Source organism: Centroberyx gerrardi, chromosome 3 (genome assembly GCF_048128805.1).
Source record: "Centroberyx gerrardi isolate f3 chromosome 3, fCenGer3.hap1.cur.20231027, whole genome shotgun sequence".
In the NCBI taxonomy this organism is placed as follows: Eukaryota; Metazoa; Chordata; class Actinopteri; order Beryciformes; family Berycidae; genus Centroberyx; species Centroberyx gerrardi.
The window spans coordinates 18,033,711-18,052,453 of record NC_135999.1 but is presented as its reverse complement, the minus strand read 5'-3'; the positions used below and the strand labels follow the sequence as shown (position 1 = coordinate 18,052,453).

Below are 18,743 nucleotides of genomic sequence, written 5' to 3'. Positions count from 1 at the left end.
AATGTGGGGGACAATGAATGGGGACTCAGTGGTAAAGCAATACAGTTAAAGTTATCATAGGTAACATGATAGTCTACACATGCTACACACTTGGAGACATCAGACTGGCTTGATGTGAAGTGAGAGTCAATGGAGAATTTTTCGGCAAACCTCTAACCACAAGACACTGTAGTTATTGTACAGTTGTTGGACTGTTGTACTGTTATTGCACTCATCACTGCACTACCACTGTGCTGTCAGTGTTGACTACTTATATCATATTACCACTTACCTACTGTGCAATACCATATATCACTTATCATTTAGCATTTATATTATTCATAACACTCACGCTCCTGGTGTTGTATGTTATATTGTATATTGTATTATAAATTGTATTGTAGTGTACATTGTGTAATGTACGGATTGTATTTATTGCATATTGTAGTTCTTATATTTTGTACTGTATTGAGTAAAAACAGGACAATTACAGTTACTACATTTCAAGATATAACTTGTAAGCTTAATTCTGAGGAGAGTAGGCAACAGAAATATATGGTCAATCTGTCCTTTCATTGTCCCATACCAAAATGCTTACACAATTTCACTCATATTTCAAATACACTCAGCAATCACTGACTAACCCAAGGGTGGAACTACATCACTGGTGGGGGACAACATGTTTACTATTTGCTTGTTTCCTGTTGCAGAGGTTTTGTTTCACACACACACACACACACACACACACACACACACACACACACACACACACACACACACGTCTAAGTGTGAGTTGCAAAAAACAGGATCTTGTGACTTCTGTTTTGTGTGTTGCACTTCAGGAAATGCTTGAATGTTCTAAATGCTCCTAATTCTTTCATTGCTGTGTTGCTTTAATTAAGTACTGTTTTCTATGATGGCACTTACCATGGGGTGTTAAACTGTGTAATGTAATAGTAAACAAACAAACAAACAACAAAAAAGTTATAAAAAAGTTTTAAAATTTCTACACTTATGGTGTCTTTTCCATTGAAAAATATAGTGACAACCAACTGTGCAGTAACATCATGTCAGGGTGTCTTTAATGGTTAATAAATGTTTGTCAAAATGTCCAACAACTATGGAAAAGATATTCATTTCAACCCAAGACTTTATGATTTCTGATTATGTTCAAATTAATTCAATATGATAAAATGAATCACACTCTTGCTGGGAGCACTTTGTAGTCGTCACTTCAGATAAAAGCGGCCAAAACTTAATGTACTGAAGTTCATCAGGATTTTGGCTCTGTGACCTTTAAACCTCTAAAGGAGACAGCCTTCACCCTGTGTGTCTGTGTGGTAATTTTTATTTAACCAGCAAAAGTCAACTGAACACACATCCTGTTTCTCTGCACTGCCCAATACAACCACAACCTTCTGCTGTGGAAGGTTGGGGTGAAGTGCCTTGCTCAAGGGCACCTCTGCATGGAGGAAGGGAAGACTGTTACTAATTTTGTTACTCATTTGTTTTTCCCACCCCAGCCTATATGGAGATCCAAATCGGTGGTAATTCTGTCAAGGGCTCTCAGGCTGAAACAGTGAATCAGTTGATCCCCAATGGCATTTAACTACTGCCAAGGCCGTTAGTGAAAGAGAGCAGAGAGATAAGCCATGTCATGCCATTTATCAGGTCTGTTTCCTCTTCAGTCTACTGCTACCTTCATGTGCTGTCGGAAATATCGGCGTGCGCACATGAACCTGCTAAGTAACAGGATCGGGGTCAATTCATGAATGAACTCATCAATTCCAATTCAACTGAGGAATTGGAATTGGAAATGGAATTCGAAAAAATCTGCAGGAAACAATTGGAATTGAACTGGAATTTCAGGAAGTTTAATTTAATTCAATGAAATTCTGTGAAATTCCATGTTTTTTTTGTTTTTTCTTACCACAGATTACACGTAGTGTTATATTATTTAACACTATGTGTAATGTAATAGATAATACTATTCAGTATTGATAATACATAACTTATATGTACTGAATATCATGTTATCAAGTGTTAGGTTTCAGGTGGTATTTTAATGCATAACATGTAATCGTAATACATATAGCCTATTATGATTGAATGTATTTGATTTGTTTAACTGTCTTTTATTTGATTCAGAATGTTTGATTTATAATGTTTAGCAAGTCAAGACAGCCTCTCTCAAAAGTGGAATTTCAGGGAATTATAATATAATAATAATAATAATAGAAATCAATTCTGTTCCTGTCATTCCAATTCAACTCCAATTCTCCTTAGAGCTGGGTGACATTCCAATTCCAACTCCAGGTATTGAATTGGAATTTACCGTGCATTCTCAATTCAATTCATGGATGGGCCCAACCCTGCCAAGTAAAGGTGACACTTTCTGTGATGCCCCGGTGGCCGAGATGTGACGTTCACGGGGGCGGGGGGTGTGGAAGGCGTGTCAACAATTGACTGTAAAAGTGACATATTTTATTATTGTACGTTATTGTTTTGGATTCAGTTAATATTGTCTGTTTCTATTTTCACTCTTTGTTTTTGAACTTGTAGTTGTCACGCATTTGTTGTTCAGCATGTCACCGCTGCACCGCTGAGTCCTCCTCTCCTCCTCCCCTCCTCCCTCCTCCCCTCCTCCCTCCTTCCTCCTTCATCATCACATTTACCCGGTGCGGTGGTGTCTCCGTGTCCTTCGTACGGAACAGCTCGGCCATGGTGGATGCGAGCACGATGAAGAAGACGTTCACGGTACCGGAGATTAAACCGCTGGACCAGTACGATTTCAACCGAGCCAAGATCTGCGCCAGCGTCCGGTGGCTGCTGGCAAAATCCTACGGGTCTGCAGGTAGACTTCAGCCGATGATGCTTTCACCCGCTTTTCTAGGCAGACAAGCGCTGCCCACATAACCAAAGGCGACGCGCTGCTTGGGTGGGGCGCTTAATAATTGATCATGCTATATGGGGCTCTGAGTTAAATCAGCGTTTTGTCGTTTTGTTTGGTGTTGAAGGGAATCTCCGTCGTCATCCTCTCCAGCATCCATCCTTCACAGCCGCTGCCCTGCTGCCCCACATAGCTCACTGTAGTCCCCCTCCCTCCCAGGCGGTGCAGGTTAAGGCTGTACGCAGTTTAGCATATTCCTAAAGCGGAATTACAAGATCAATTACATGAATATGAGTAGTGTCAGGGAGAGGTAATTTCCTCATAATAGTGCATGTTGCAGGGAAGGAACTGGAGGCTGTCATCGCTGCATTGCAACAAAGCCTTTTGTCAGGTTAGGCTATAGGCCTGTAGTGGGTTTACCATCATAAAGCTGACCAGGCAAAATATGTAAAGGCAACATAACAGTAAATAGGCTAATATCATTTAAGAAACAGTGCTATACTTTTTGCAAAGACAAGACGGCCTAGTACATCTATATCTAGCCGATACTATGTGGGCCGGCTGTAAATGGGCCAATAGACCGCATAATATTTGTGTCAGTGTTACGCACGCTGTGATATAGCCTAACGCGTGGCATAGTACTGTATGTCGATAAGACAATGGGTTTTTCAGTGCTTCACAGGTACTTCATAATACATTTTCAAGATATACAAAAATAACATAAAATGTATGCGTGCATGGAAATGACATTCATTCGAAATATGTTTTGAGTGGCCAAAATATAATGGATTAATTGAAGATGTTTGTTGTCAACAGCGCATCTTAAGAAAACGTTTTCCACTGTCCAAAATACACTTCGAATGAATGTGCATGTTTAGCAGTATGGGAACAGCTGACACGTTTTTATCTGAGTCTATGATTAGCCCTCTCTATACGCTCACAGTGATAATGATCAGGCTCTCCTGCCTAATAGAATGATGTCAGACTATAATAGCACAGTAGTAAACTTGCATAGTTAATCTCTATGTAATTGCCCTTGTTTTGTTTCTGTAGTGATAGCTTTGGACAGAGAGTCTTGTTACATTTTGTCTAGCCTATACCAGTCAATAGGTTGAGAAAAGAGATGAGCTGAAGACATCTCACCAGGGGGTTTCCATTGTTATCTGTCAGCTGGGTTCCTCATAGAATTTTAATGGAAGCCCGGAAGGAAATAACAGTAATGTCACACATGGGTTTCTGCTAGCTACCCTCCAGAGATTTTATTTTACCTGACATGACCAAAGGATGACCCATTGCAAAAAATAGTCAGTGATGTACACGCACACACACACACACACACACACACACACACACACACACACACACACACACACACACACACACACATACATACACACACTTATGTCCTCCTTGCTCTCACTTATTTAGAACATGTCTGACTTTGCCAAGTGATTTTATAGAGATCCCTTTGTCTTTATATGATCTTAGCAATAGGAAGTGAAGTGTGTGTGTGTGTGTGGGGGGTGTGTGTGCGCGCGCGTGTGCGCGCGTGTGTGCGTGTGTGTGCTTTATTGTCCCTCTTCAGATTTCACTTGATTAGCCAGTCTCGGTGTTCTTATTCTCTATCACCCCTTCCAGGCTGTGTCAAAGTTTTGTGTGTGCATGTGTTTGTATGTGTGTGATGGGAATTTCGGTGAGTGTCATTATAATGCATTGTTACTTGCATGTATTGTTTGTTACTGTGATATTTACTGCGATTTCTAACACCTGATTATACACATAAAACCCACACAAACAAAGCCACATGCCACCAAGCTGCAGCACTCTGGCAGTGTTTTCTGCTGTGCTGCTGTGCTGTTTTAGCTCCACTGGCCTGTTTCTGTTTCCACCATATTAGGTTAGTATTATGCTAAATGGGTTAGCCGGTCCCTACTCTACAGTCCAGTCCCACAGCCTCTGCTTTGATTGGGACAGAATGGCCAGTTTCCTCTTCTACCGTTCCCATAGTGACGGCAGTGCTGCAGAGTGTGAAAGGCGAAGGTTTAACCCCGTACAGAGTGGATCACTTTTCATAACTCTGACTGTGAGTGATGAGTGTGTGTCACACTGCACTGGGGTGTGTGTGTTACACTGCATGACATTAATTTGAAAGATGTGAATCATATTAGTGTTCTTTTTTCAGTAGCTGTTGTTTACATTTATTTTTCTAGACTGCTCTCCACACTTTGCATCTGGCTTAGCTGATGTTTGTTTGAAATTCCATTCAAATTTCACTGTCGTTTTTCTCTCAAATGGTACTGCAAATAATTCTTCTCTTCTCTTCTCCTCTTCTCTTCTCTTCTCTTCTCTTGATCCCCACTGTTCCCCTCCTCAGTGTTTGCTGGATTTGAGCACTGCAGAGAAAATTAGGTGTTTAGATATAGGGAGAGGGGGAGAGGAGGGGAAGAAGGGGTTGCATAAGAAAGCTTACATTAGGTACAGAGAGGAGGAAGAAGTGGCAACGACAAGGAGTTGGAGTCTTCAGTGTATGGACCGACGAGAAGTAAAGGAATGGGTGGAATTAGTGAGAGGGATTAGAGAGTAGGAGCAGAGGCTGCAGAGGAAACAGAGAGAAGTGGAAGACTATTCCCCCTCGTTCCCTGTGGGAGTGGGAGAGTCCACTCCACTCCAATCTCCAAGATTATCCTGACTCCTTGAGCAGCCATCCACAGACTGCAGAGTTGGAATATGGGTCAGCCCGGGAAGCTGTGTGTGTGTGTGTGTGTGTGTGTATTTTTGTGTGTGTTCTGCCTCTATGTGTCTATGAAGTGACCCGCTCATAGAGTATCCATGGTGTGTTGTATGTAATAGGTCTGAGCTTCTTGCACACACACACACACACACACACACACACACACACACACACACACACACACACGTCTGGATAACCTAGCTGAGCTGCTCATGCAGATGATGACATTATCTCTGGAAGGGACTTATTCACTCTTCTCCTTCAGTCTCCCTGCAGAAGTTGTCACTTATTGTCACCTAATTTCCTTTATGGAAAAACTTTTTTTCGGGTTTGCCCAGCAGTTACTTAGTTTTCCCTGTCTCTCTCCCAGAACAGAAGATAGTAGCGCTGTAGGCTCTTGCCAGGGGCCTGTGTGACCTGTGTGACCTCTTCCACATGGGACAGTGCTTTCATAAAGAAAGTCTCTACAGTTGAACCAGTCTGCTCCCCTCTCCCTTAAGAGAACAATTTAGGGAAGCTGACTCAGTTTGTCCCCTCTCTGCTTCCTGTATCCCTTATATCTGCCCTATAGACTCCTTCATGGGTCTGTCTCTCCTCACATGCGGCACAGAGAATGCCCTTGAGCTGTTGAATGAGTGCCTTCCCCTTGTAGACAATGTTCAGGAAGACTCAGTCAGCTGGTGTCATCCACTGAAATATTAATTCTGTGCTTCTTTCTGTTCATAAGCACAGTGCGTCTCTCCTTTCTACACGTTGAAAAACCTCTCTGTGTCGTCATCTCTCCCCGTTCAGAGAATGTTCCGGTGGAGCTGCGTGATCCACTTTACAAGGACCAGTATGAACAAGAGCACCTCAAGCCGGCCGTGTCCAAGCTGCTGCTCTCCCCGGAGCTCTACTGCCGAGCCCAGGCCCTGTTAGCCCAGGCCCACGGGGTCTCCCTGCCCGCATCGCAGGGATCCCCTGCCAACAACTCAGCCCTGCTGCAGCTCCTCATTAAGAAGGGCTTCACCCCCAAGGACCAGGATGCAGACGTCACCGAGGAGGACCTCAGCCACATCCCCATCAAGACGGTGTGTGCGTGGGTGTGGCTGTGTGTGTGAGAGTGTGTGTGTGTTCCTCTATTGTTCTTTTTGAGATTCCATCTGTCCAGTTTGTATACAAAATCAAATCTGCCATGATGTACTGTCTAGGTAAATTAAAAACAATGTTTGTGGACTGTCCACTCTCCTTTTTGAATAACAAACTACTACCCTGCTACCCTCGTCCGTGACAGTTGTTTCCCCTCTTGTGATGGGTGCAGAAGGCCCACCTAGCCCTGATTGACGCACTGATGTCACTGGCTGCCAAAGAGACAGTGGGCCGGGTGAAGATGGCAGTGGAGGCGGAGCAGATGGGGGCCGGGGCTCCGTGGGAGAACGCTCTGCTCTTCTGGGTCAACAGGGTGAGAGCACAGCGCCACAGTGTTTATCTGAGACACTGTTATTCTAAAACCTTCATCATTCAAGATCAATGAATGCTGTATAGTAATGTTAGGCTGCCATTTGTTTAACTGTGGTTGTGTGTGCATACAGCTGAACCAGAAGTTGAGAGAAAGCACAGAAGAAGAAGAGCCTCCCAAATCTCAGACGTGTACAGACCTGCAGCCTGCTCAGGAAACGGTGAAAATGCACACACACACACACACACACACACACACACACGCATACGCAATTTTTTACAACAGACTATAATGCCGTGTTGCTAAAGCTTCTAACATCTACCTTGCTCTGCTTTTTTTGTCTTCTTCCCCTGTTCTGTCCTCATGCCTTGCTTCTGCCTGGCAGTGTCCCTCCACCCGTTGGTACTGGAAACTAGTCCCAGTAAGTGTCCTCTCTTCCTGTCTCTCTGTCCCTGTCTCTCTCTTTTCTTTCTCTTTGTCTCTGCCTTTCTCTCTCTCTCTCTCTCTGTCTCTCCCTCTCTCTCTCTCTCTCTCTCTCTCTCTGTCTGTCTGTCTGCTATGGCTGACATTATTGTGCCTGCTGGAAATGCTATACATACCTCTTCTCTGTCCCATTTGAGGTGTGTTTGCGTAGGACAGTAATGTCTTTCAGAAAATCTTGACCTTTTGAACTGACCGATGAGATACCACGCATACGTACTGTAACTGCTTATTGTTAACTGATGATGTTTTGGACGCTGGGTTTTTGACCTTGGTCTATTGCAATCGGTCATCTGTGTCTCAGTTTCATCTCAAACTGCCCAGTTATCAGAGCTGAGGGGGAGAAGGAGATGATGGAGAGGAGGGAGGGCATGGAGCAGTGAAGGGTGGTGAAATGACTTTGTTAGAGTTTGTTATTCCAGTATCTCTGCCCCCTTACTTGTCGCCCCTCTCTCCTCCTTCCCTGTTGCTCTCTTCTCCCTGAGCAGTGCCATGTGACTGTGTGGTGTGGCGGTTCCCATGATGACCGGCCCCCTTGTCATTTATGCTTGTCTCCCTCTCTCTGCCATCCCCCATCCAGCATGCTATCGCTTTTTGTTTGAAGGAGTCGGGGAATAAGCCGCCAGTGGTAATGTATAACACGCCACTCTTCTCTCACCCTCCTCCTCCTCCTCCTCCTCCTTGTCTCTCGTAGCAACATACTTGACTGACAGACAGACTGACGAATCGCCACACCTCTTCTCACGCTGTCAATCAAATCAGCGGAATGACTGACATACAGACTACGAACTAATTGCCACTCCAACCCCGAGGTTGGATGGATCAGTTAAAACTCCTTAGTTGTTAACACTGCTTATCCATATTTATTTATATTTTATTGCTTTTCTTTGAGGTGTATGTGTTACAAAGCCATGCTATGGGAGGCATTATACAACTGGACATTACTCTTGAATGTTGAGTCAATTACAGTACTGTGTTTACCGACATCTCGGTCCTCCTGCAGCAGGGCTCCGTAACGTCATTCGACATTAGTTACAGTTCATGCACTTAGACATGCAGCAGTTGTTTTGTGTTGACGGGATTCTCTCTGTGTATTTTGGCTCTTGTGTGCCCATTGCTAAAGGGGGTTATAGCATCAGGGTTTTTGTTTTTGATAGAATTCACTTGCTTTCCCTTTCGGCAGTTTTATTCTGACTGTGTAGTTTTTACCCGATCAAAAGTGGTTGATTGGAGATTGAGGCCCAGGTGCCTCCACTGCCTGTTTCTGCTGCATGGACACCAGAGGGCAATCTTCCCCATTCCACTACCACTCACATTTTTTCTACCCATGTTTTTGTATCTGTTGTTTTCACTGCAATGCCTTTTTTTTTTTTAGCTGTGCACTGCACCTTCTGGTGTGAGTGTCTGCGTGTGTGTGTGTGTGTGTGTGTGTGTGTGTGTATTGAGGCATTGTTGGTCTTGTGCTTGGTTTCTGTTAGTTTTATTCTCTTTGCAATTTTATTGGATGTTGGCTGGCTTCACAGTTTGAGTCGATGGTGTTATTTCTTTGTTTAGCAGTATTGTCTGGAGGAGGGACAATCCTGGCTGATTTGATCTTTCGTTTGCCACTTATATGTCTGTAACAACTCTCTCAACATTAAATACTTATGCCTTTTTTTCTATTTTCATATCTGTAATTTTTTGTGTATCTGCCCCTCTCCTCCTGTCCCTCTGCTCTTCCCCTTACCGCCCACTTGCTGTTCCTTTTTCCATGCTTCTCCATGCACAACTCTCTTCTTCTTTTTCTTCTTCTCTCTCTCCTCCTCTTCCTCTCCTCTCTTTCTTCTTTAGATCCGCTATAGGAAGGATAAGGTGCAGTCTAAGCTGACTCCTACTTTTCCTCTGGTCTATGGGGTCAAAGATCTGTCTAACGGCTGCGCTATAGCTGCTGCATTGCACTACTACTGCCCCAGCTTGCTGCCTCTGGAGGGTACACACACATTCACATTCACATTCACAGACACAAACACACACAGGCACACGCACAATTGACAAAATACATTTGAAAATGGTTTCAGATATTTGAAATGTTTAAGTTTGACTTATCTTGTGAGATACTAAACAGCTTGAATGGTGGAAGCTAGATAAAAATAATCCTCCAGTCCACCACATAGGCCTAATTAATCAAAAAATGCGTCAATTTGAAAATATATTCTATTCACTGAGTTAGCAGTTTTTCTGAATTTCCTTATTAGTACATCCGTACAAACATTTCAGCTGTAAATGAGACTATGCAGGGTAGTTTTGAATGTGTATGCAAAACATGTTCCATATTTTGAATAAGCTTTGGTCTGCAGTTCAGTGAATTTCATTTTTCAAAGCCTTTCAAAGGAAATAACCCATATTCCCAAGGGATTAAAATGAACTAGGTTTTACTTATTCAAAACATAATGATTACTCTCTGACACGCACGCTGCACACACATTTGTGCATCCCTATAACTGAATACTTTTTTCCTCTCAACCCTGACTCTACTGCCCTGCCTCTCCCAGACGTGTGTCTGAAGGACACCATGTCAGTGGCGGACAGCCTGTACAACCTGCAGATGATCACAGAGTTTTGTGAGAACAGTCTGCAGAGCTGCTGCCCCCTGGCTGTGGAGGACCTGCTCTACGCCCCACCAGCTCTGCATGTAGGCACCCACCTTTCACATTTCCACAGTAATCAATATACTAAGATCAGTATGTTTTTTGTGAGGAGCCAGAGAGATGTATGTGGGGGAAAGCAGGCAGCATGTGTACAAGTGTTGAATGTGTTTACAGTCCAGTGTCCATTGTGTGCCCTTTGCACTGCGTATGATGTCCTTCTGACACGTGCTACTGTACTGAAACTTTGTGTGATTTGTGTGAACTTTGTGTGTTGAGTTGTCAACATGTCTCTCAACCAAAGTCACCAAGATAATTTGCTGATTCTGTGTCTGAAGTGTGTTCACATGTGTGAGCTGCCTCCACAGTAACCTATGTTCTTTTCCTCAGGTGAACATCATGAGTTTCATAGCTGAGCTGCTGGAGTGGTTTGAGATTCAGAAGCCTGACTTTGTCCAGCCCATGCAACCACTTGACCTCACAGGTCTGTTACTTATAATACATTAAAAAAAATCCGTTAACATTGTTTCATTGGCTGTTTGAGTGTTTGACGTATGGGTATCACATTGATGATTAGACATTAATATGACAGTGCTTCTGTGTGTTTCAGATGCCTCAGGGTTGTTGGATTGCACAAGTCCTGTCAGCGGGAATAGCAACAGGTACCAGCATCCCTCCACTACCACACACACACACACACACACACACACACACACACACACACACACAACTGAAACATTACATTTTATGTTTGCTTGTTCTGTTCCAGTGGTTCTCCCTCCTTCATCTTCAAACAGCCCTTTGTGCCCATCTCCTCCCCAGTGTCACCTGGTAAGAAATAGGGAGTGTTTAGAAATATGTTTCTTGGATTGTAATTGACATAGACTTATTGAATTTTTTCTTATCTGCCTTTCCAGAAAGCAAAACCTGGACCAAGAAACAAATAAGGTAGCTACACTGAAACGTTTAACATGGCTTGTTTAGAAAATGTTTAATTACTTTCACATTTTATCAGAATTGTTTCTTTGATCTTCTCACTTTGCTTTTCTTCCTTACTCTATCATCCCTCCCTTTTCATGACTTGTCTTGTACAACCCATCCATCTGTCCTTCCATCAATCTGTGCATCCACCTCTCTCCAGTCGTCCTCTCTCAGCGGTGACTTTCAGCATACCGTTTGGGCTGGACAGTGACGTTGACATTGTCATGGGCAACCCTATAGATTCTGTCCTGCGCTCTGTCAGCACTGACAGCCTGACCACTGGCATCCCTGCGATGACATCACCAATGACATCATCAGGGATGGTTTGTGTCCCGTACAGCCCCCCAGAAGACCTCAGCCACCTGGTCAGCGCTTCTGCCCCCTCACAGCGCTCTTCCTGGGGACCTCACACACACTCGCACACACCTCCACTGGGAGAGCTGCCAACCATCGAGGAGGCACTGCAGGCCGTCCACACTCCTGGAGGCAAAGATGGAAAGAAGGGAAAGACAGCAGAGAAAGGTGGAAGGGGAGGAAGAGGAGGGGTGGGAGGAAGGCCAGAGCCCAGGTTGCGTCCAGAGGGAGCCCCTGCTGGCTTCTTCCTGCACTCTCCTGAGGTTGATACTGCCCAGCTCAGTAGCTCCGCCCCCTGCCGCTCTGGAATCTTCTACCGGCCTGTTGGAGGAGAATTGGGTGACACTGAGAGGCAAGGAAGGGGAGAGAAGAGGGAGAGATCCAAGCGGACCCCCGATATGTCACGTGACGACGACTCTGTGCTACGAGATGGCAGTGTCGACTCCTCTGAAGCATCAGACGATATTCCTAGAAACACTCCCGGTAATCTCCGACCCAGTAATGGCCGCCAAGGTAACCACAGCACCAGCAACAGTCCACGCATGACCAGTTTTGCTGAGCGACGAGACAGCAGAAGAAGACAGCCCCCTGCTCCAGGAGAGGAGTCAGCCTGTACCCCGACCCCGACCCCAACCACCCCAGGAACCCCGCATACACCCTCCACCCCAGCAGGGGGGCCTGGCCGCCAGGACAGCCCGGGTCCCAGAGCCCCGGAGCCGGGCTCTGAGGCCTGGGAGTTGGGCGCTCGTCTGGAGGAAAAACGCAAAAGCATTGAAGCCCAGAAAAGACGTATTGAAGCCATCTTCTCCAAGCACAGACAGAGGCTGGGAAAAACCGCCTTCCTTCAGCTGAAGAGAGAGCAAGGAGAGGGAGGAGGGGAAGGAGCAGAGGAGGATAATATAACTCTGGAGGAGCGCCTCACTCGCATGGAGGAGCAACTGAAACAGGAGGAGGAGAAGGAGGAGACAGAAAAGAAGGATAAAGAAAGAGAGGGAGAGAGGGAGAAAGAGAGGCCAACTGAAGGAAATGCCCACCATCCACCTCGACTAGAGAAGCAGGTCACGTTCTCTGTTGAAAGTAAGAAAGGGACAGAGAAAGAGAAAGGGGGAGAGAAAGAGAAAGGAGGTGAGGCCCTAATGGAGTATAATGAAGTGGTGCAGAAACTGAGTGAAGCTCTGCAGTCACTGCAGAAGGACATGCAGAAACTGACTGAACAGCAACAGCAACTCATGGGCAAACAGAGAACTCCACCCAAAAATACACCCAAAACCACGGCAAAATCAACACCTAAAAGCAACCCCAGAACACCACCCAAAACCCCTCCCCGCACCCCCACCAAAACACCGCCACGGACCCCGACTAAGGCTTCTACCAGGAGCACCACTAAAGCTTGGGTCATTCCTGCTGCCGCCTCCTCTGCCACCTCCCCCTCACGGCGTTCTCTCATGCACACCTCCTCCACTTCCCCCAAAAACGTCATTTCTTCCTCCTGCCCCGCCCCCCGCACTAAGATCCTCTCCTCCTCCACTCCCCGCAGCCCCAAACACCACCCACGCCCCCCTCACCAGCCTCATCCACGGCCCTCCGAGCTCAAGTTCCCCCCGCTCACCCGTGTCTTAACGCCACCCCAGAATGTGGACACCCTCCCCCACCTGCGCCGCGTGTCGCCCAGCAAGTGTCAAGTGCAGACCACCTCTTCCTTCCGCATTGGCGGGCCGCGGACTCCCCAGGAGTCTCCCCAGCCTGCCCAGCAGCCACAGCCTGAGGAGAGCGCCTCAGAAACAGGATCTAGCGAGACTCCCACCCAGTTCAGCCTGGAGCTGGAGCAGGAGGATGGGGAGGTAGGGGGAAGCCTGGCAGCCTTGCCCCAGCTCAGAAGAGAGCGTCCTGGTGCTGCCGACGGCAGCAGCTCAGGCGCTCCTTCGGAGTGCTCATTTGAGAGCGAGACTCTGTCACTTTCAGCAGCGTACAGTGCAGCAGGGGAAGGAGGGAGAGGAGGAGTTGCAGAGAAGCGTTGCAGCCTGATTGAGGTGTCACTGTCATCCATGGGAGGGCCAGAGGGGGCCAGTGATGAACCAACAGATGAGGGGCATGAGTTTTCCTCGGATTCTATGAGTGACCAAACAGAATCTGCCGTGGAACCCGCTAGAGAACTGGCTGGAGAACCTGCGGATCCCACAGAGCAGCTGGATCTGGCAGCAGAAGCCATGGAGTCGTCAGAACAGCAAACAGAATCCAGAGAGGAACAGACAAGACAGACAGAAGCTTTGGAACCGAGTGGAGAGCAGAGTGAGCTGGGGACAAGAGGAGGAATAGGATTATTCTTTAAGGTGAGTAGAAGGGAAACAGGAGCTTGTTTTGCATGTACATATACCTTGTGACAGTAATGTCTGTACAATACAATTATGATGTGTGTGTGTGTGTGTGTGTGTTTGTAGGGTGAGGTACATAGTGAAGAGGAGATGGCCCAGCGTAGAGCATTGTTGTTGGAGAGACAGCAGAAGAGAAGCGAGGAGCTGAGGAGGAGGAAACAGTGGCATGAGCAAGACAGGGAAAACAGGTAACACTCACATACATGCATGCATGCACCTGCATACACACACATACATAAAGCTTGAATCAAACTTTTCAGTGTTTGAATGTGTACATTTGTCAGCTCAAACATTAAAAGCTAAACTGAGCCCATGTCAAAGCAACCTTAACGTCTCCCATCCTCAGACCAGCCTCCTTAGAAGACAGAAGGGGCTCTCCCTCTCACACGCCTCCTGCTGGCACCACCTCCCCCTCCCCCACCCCTCCTGCTACGCCCGCTCGCCGTGGAGATTTCACACGAGAGGAGTACGCGCGGCGGCACCAGCTCAGGATCATGGCTGACCTGGACAAAGTGCTGCGGCAGAAACCAGCCAATCCAGGACGAGCTGCCGTCAAGAAGACTCGCTCGCGGCCCCGCAGCATGACCAGGGAGGAGTCACAGCTGTCCCAGAGCCCAGCCAAGGGAACTGCAGGTAATGTAGAAAGAGAAACAGAGAATTATTGACCAGTTCACAATATTCACTGTGTCAAGTAGAGTATTGGTTGATGGTTCAACTGGCAACACTATAGACTAAAAGTTTCTACAGGTTGACTTTTCTTCTTTTGTTCTTCTCACAGTTGTCTTCCTTTGTTTCTTCTCTCTCTCTCTCTCTCTCTCTCTCTCTCTCTCTCCTTCCTCTGTCTCTGTTTCTCAAGGCTCTAAGTTGACTAAGGTCTACTCTCACTCCTCCCTCAACCTGGCAGCCATGGCTGATGAACCAGGAAACAGTGGCAGCAACCCCACTAAGAAACCCCCCAGGTACGCTCCTCTTTCTCCCTTGGTCATTTCTTTGCCTCTTTCCTCTCATTCATACATTTTTTTCTTCCGACCTCTGCCTTTAAGTTGTGTTAAGCCAAGTCAAGTCAAGTTTATTTTTATAGCCCTTCATCACAAAAGCATGTCTCAAAGGACTTTACAAAGAACAAACCTACCTAAATCTAACTAATCAACAATCAATCACAAAACAAAATGTGCTGTCACATACTGTAGATGCACATGCACACACTTTTTCTGTCTCTCCCTCCTTGTCTTTGCTCCAGCTCACTCATGTATTCATATATGCTTGACTAGCAGCCAGGGTACAAATATGCTTCCAGCTCAACGAAAAAACTAATTAATTGGAGACCTGTCAGGTTCCTCCTCAGGGCTGAAAATCTCTCTCTCTCTCTCTCTCTCTCTCTCTCTCTCTCTCTCTCTCTCTCCTTCTTTGACTCTGGGCTCAACCAGGTTAGGTGTATTTAGAACTTGAACACCTCCTGTGAATGGCTGAATTGCTTCCAGGGTTCAAGTATGTGAACAGGGCAGTTCACATTGATATTACACGAGTCATTAAAACGCATCAGTAAGTTCTGGATAGTACAAGGGATCCGAACAATACAGGTAAGACTGAGTGGGCCCTACTCATTGTTTGACGTCTCTCCAACAGCCATCCTGCTTCACCTTTGCGATGTATGTCACCGAGCAGACTGACCAATCAGAATGGAGATAAGGACTGGGAGACTGGTTCCAACGGCACCTCGCCTGTCCCAGAATACACTGGTACTACACAGCATATCTCTCAGTTCTTGACTACCAGTATTTAACGTCAAAGTGTTTCTATTTGTTTGCATACATGCATTTGTGTAAATAGTAGTATGTGTGTGTGTGTGTGTGTGTTCGCATTTGCAGGTCCAAAACTCTTCAAGGAGCCAAGCTTCAAGTCCAACAAATTCATCATTCACAATGCTCTCTCTCGCTGCTGTCTGGCTGGCAAGGTCAACGAGACACAAAAGAACAAGATAGTTGAGGTAGAGGATTCAGTTCTTTGATACCTTTTTGGTAAAATTCACGACACTGGTCGATCAAATCCTGTTGTTATACTTTGTGCTTTTTTAAGCACTGTGCTAGGTTACTTGTTCACATTTGATTATCGTACAATTAGATGCACACCGTGGCTCACATACAAGCAGATGCAGACTAAAATGCTCGGTCAAGATGAACAACTCCCTCTCCTTTCTCTTACTCTCCTTCCCTACCTTCTTCCACCCTCAGGAGATGGAGAAGAGTCCTGCCAACCACTTCCTCATCCTGTTCCGTGATGCCAGCTGCCAGTTCCGGGGCGTGTACACCATGAACCCCGACACCCAGGAGCTCGCACGATTGGCTGGCATGGGCCCGCGGACAATAAGCTCCGTCCAGGTGGAGTCCATCTACAAATACAGTTCGGACAGGAAGCAGTTCAGCGCTATCCCCTCTAAAACCATGGGCATGAGTGTGGATGCCTTCACCATCCCTAGCCACCTTTGGTACGGAGGAGGAGGAGGAGGAGGAAGCAGGAGAGCAAGCATTACTAAGAAGGCTGCTGTGTCCAAGTGAGGAAAACGTACCATCACATAAGACCTCATGACAGAATGATGTAAGATAACACTAAAATCACCAAGTTGTTATAGTGAAAGCTATATTCAAACATAAAAAACATGCAGTTATTCATATGCACACATATGAGCATATGCATGTGCGCAGGTGTGTACACACACACACACACACACAGGTTACCTCTCTTGCCCTTGAATTTTACTAGAAATACTTAATACTCAAAGAGTTATTTGTACTCCCCTTCATGTGCATGAAAATGGTACAACACAACCTTCTTCCCTAAAACGAGCCCTGAGACACGTCACATCCAGAGGACACCGTGGAACGTTTTGGAAAATGTTAATTTAATTGCACAATGAGCGGTTACTCATAATTGTAATAAGGTCTTATTACTTATAATTTCATTGTTTGAAATGTAGACTGAAAATCACTGGGTTTTTTTCTGTAAGAAGAAAAGGAAACGTTGCGTAATAAGTTGTGTTTATTGACATTGACTTTCACAAAGAATAAGGAGAATTTGTTCCAAAAGCCACTGGTTCTTCACATGACAATGTTGGACTGAAGTCTTTGTCGAACACCACGGTATCTGTTTTATACCTTAAGCCAAACAACAGAGAAAACAAACCTGTAAATGCCTTCTCATGTCAGAGTGACTGGCAGGACTTTTCTTTTGTACAGTTTTCAAGTTTAATTCTACAAACAACTGTCAGTAGATGGATCAAAGCACATTTGTTTTTCAAAATGAAAGATAGCCATACCCATATAAAGAAGTGTTCTGTGAATAGAGGAGAGTAAAAATGTTTTTAGGAGCGAGTCAAAGACCTGTAAATATATCTGTGATTGTCAGAGAAGGATCACTACAGCATGAATGGTTATTTATGTGGTAAAATCTTATTTCACTATGATATCGCAGTGAAAATGTGTGGTTTCATAAGGCTGTGTGGGCAGTGGGTATATGAGCATTAGATGCCAATTAAGCAACTTTTGTACACTGAAGAGGATGACAAGAGTAAGCAACTGTAAACAAACTATCACGCCATGCTAAAATTAAGAGATAACTGGGTTGTGGCCTTCATGGTACAGTAGGCAGAATAAAATAGGTGTGTTTCAAACCAGCTTTCATGTGTGAAATGACAGACCGGATTAAACTTGGCTGATTGAGCTGTCTCTCTCTCTTTCGATCTATCTTATTCTCGCTCCCTGCCTCTGCCTCCCTCCCTCTCACTATTGTCCTGTTTCTGCTGGTTTCCTCCTCCACCCACCTGACCTGTTTCTCTTGGGAACATTTCATAATTTCTGCAGTGAGATACCAACCATTGCTTATGAATTTTAGTGACATATACACTTTTATATAGGCACATCCATCATGACACTGAAGGTTGTCATATTGGAATTTAGCTTGTTGCATAACGTTCCTGTATGGACCTGAGTATGATGGAACTGCAGTGATCAGGATACAGATATAAAGATATACAATGATAGATTATGTGATTAATACAGGTGGGGCTGGAGGGTTGAGTCAGGCCTACAGACTGAAATATTGCTGAGATTGCCATTTTCTTGACACCATAAAAAAAGACGAAATGACGAGATGAAAACGAAGGGAAAAAAAGGCTTGGCATGTTTCCAATTTTCCCAGTATCAGTTGAAATGTTACATGACAAAGCTCCTTTTATTACCAACACTGTTAAGTTTTCCCATGCATCCTTGCCCCTTTCTCCTCCCTATCCAGTTTTGATAAGACCTGTATTTCTGTGTGTTCCCTTGGGCGACAGGTGAGAGCAAAAAGAGAACATTCTGAACTCCTCGAACTTAAACAGGCTCAACCCCCCTCATCTCTCAGTCCCATCTTCACCCTCATAAAGCTACACCTTCATTGCTTGGGGGAGGGGGTCCACTTGGGTGGATTTCGATCACACTCTTCAAAATGATAAAAAGAAAGAATTGCATTGCAAAAACTATCATCCAGTCTCATAGTCAGTCTTGAAATCTTATTTTTGTTAAAACAAATAAAAAACCGCCAGCAGGGTGAGATCATTTCACTTGTTTACACTTGTTTCAGGAATTTTCTAGTGCCAATATCTTGAAACAGGGCAGAATAAGGCAGATCACTCCACTAATATTAAGAAAAGGATAGATAGGTCCTACATCACAGAAGAAAATTGAAACAAGTAGACTTGCTTTGGAAAGTGAAATTAGGCTATCTCACTCCGATGGCAGAATTTCACACTTGCTTGAAGAAAAATAAAATGTTAAGACTCAGATCCAATGACTGGCTGAGATGGATATGTGACAGGTAGTATCCTCTCCCTCTCTTTTCCAATCAGATTGGAAAACTG

General features: G+C 45.2%; 1 protein-coding gene across 1 annotated transcript; it reads left to right on the top strand.

The window, feature by feature from the left end:
* The first annotated feature begins 2,700 nt into the window (after positions 1-2,700).
* Positions 2,701-17,516, top strand: LOC139933548 (calmodulin-regulated spectrin-associated protein 3). The gene is made up of 19 exons (XM_071927660.2): positions 2,701-2,833; positions 6,393-6,670; positions 6,901-7,041; positions 7,172-7,258; positions 7,424-7,459; positions 8,099-8,146; positions 9,349-9,487; positions 10,050-10,189; positions 10,533-10,626; positions 10,753-10,804; positions 10,912-10,973; positions 11,060-11,090; positions 11,284-13,807; positions 13,916-14,037; positions 14,196-14,482; positions 14,706-14,808; positions 15,476-15,588; positions 15,718-15,836; positions 16,081-17,516. The coding sequence occupies exons 1-19, from the start codon at positions 2,701-2,703 to the stop codon at positions 16,402-16,404; spliced, it is 4,833 nt and encodes a 1,610-aa protein (XP_071783761.1). The 3' UTR covers positions 16,405-17,516.
* Positions 17,517-18,743: the final 1,227 nt, after the last annotated feature.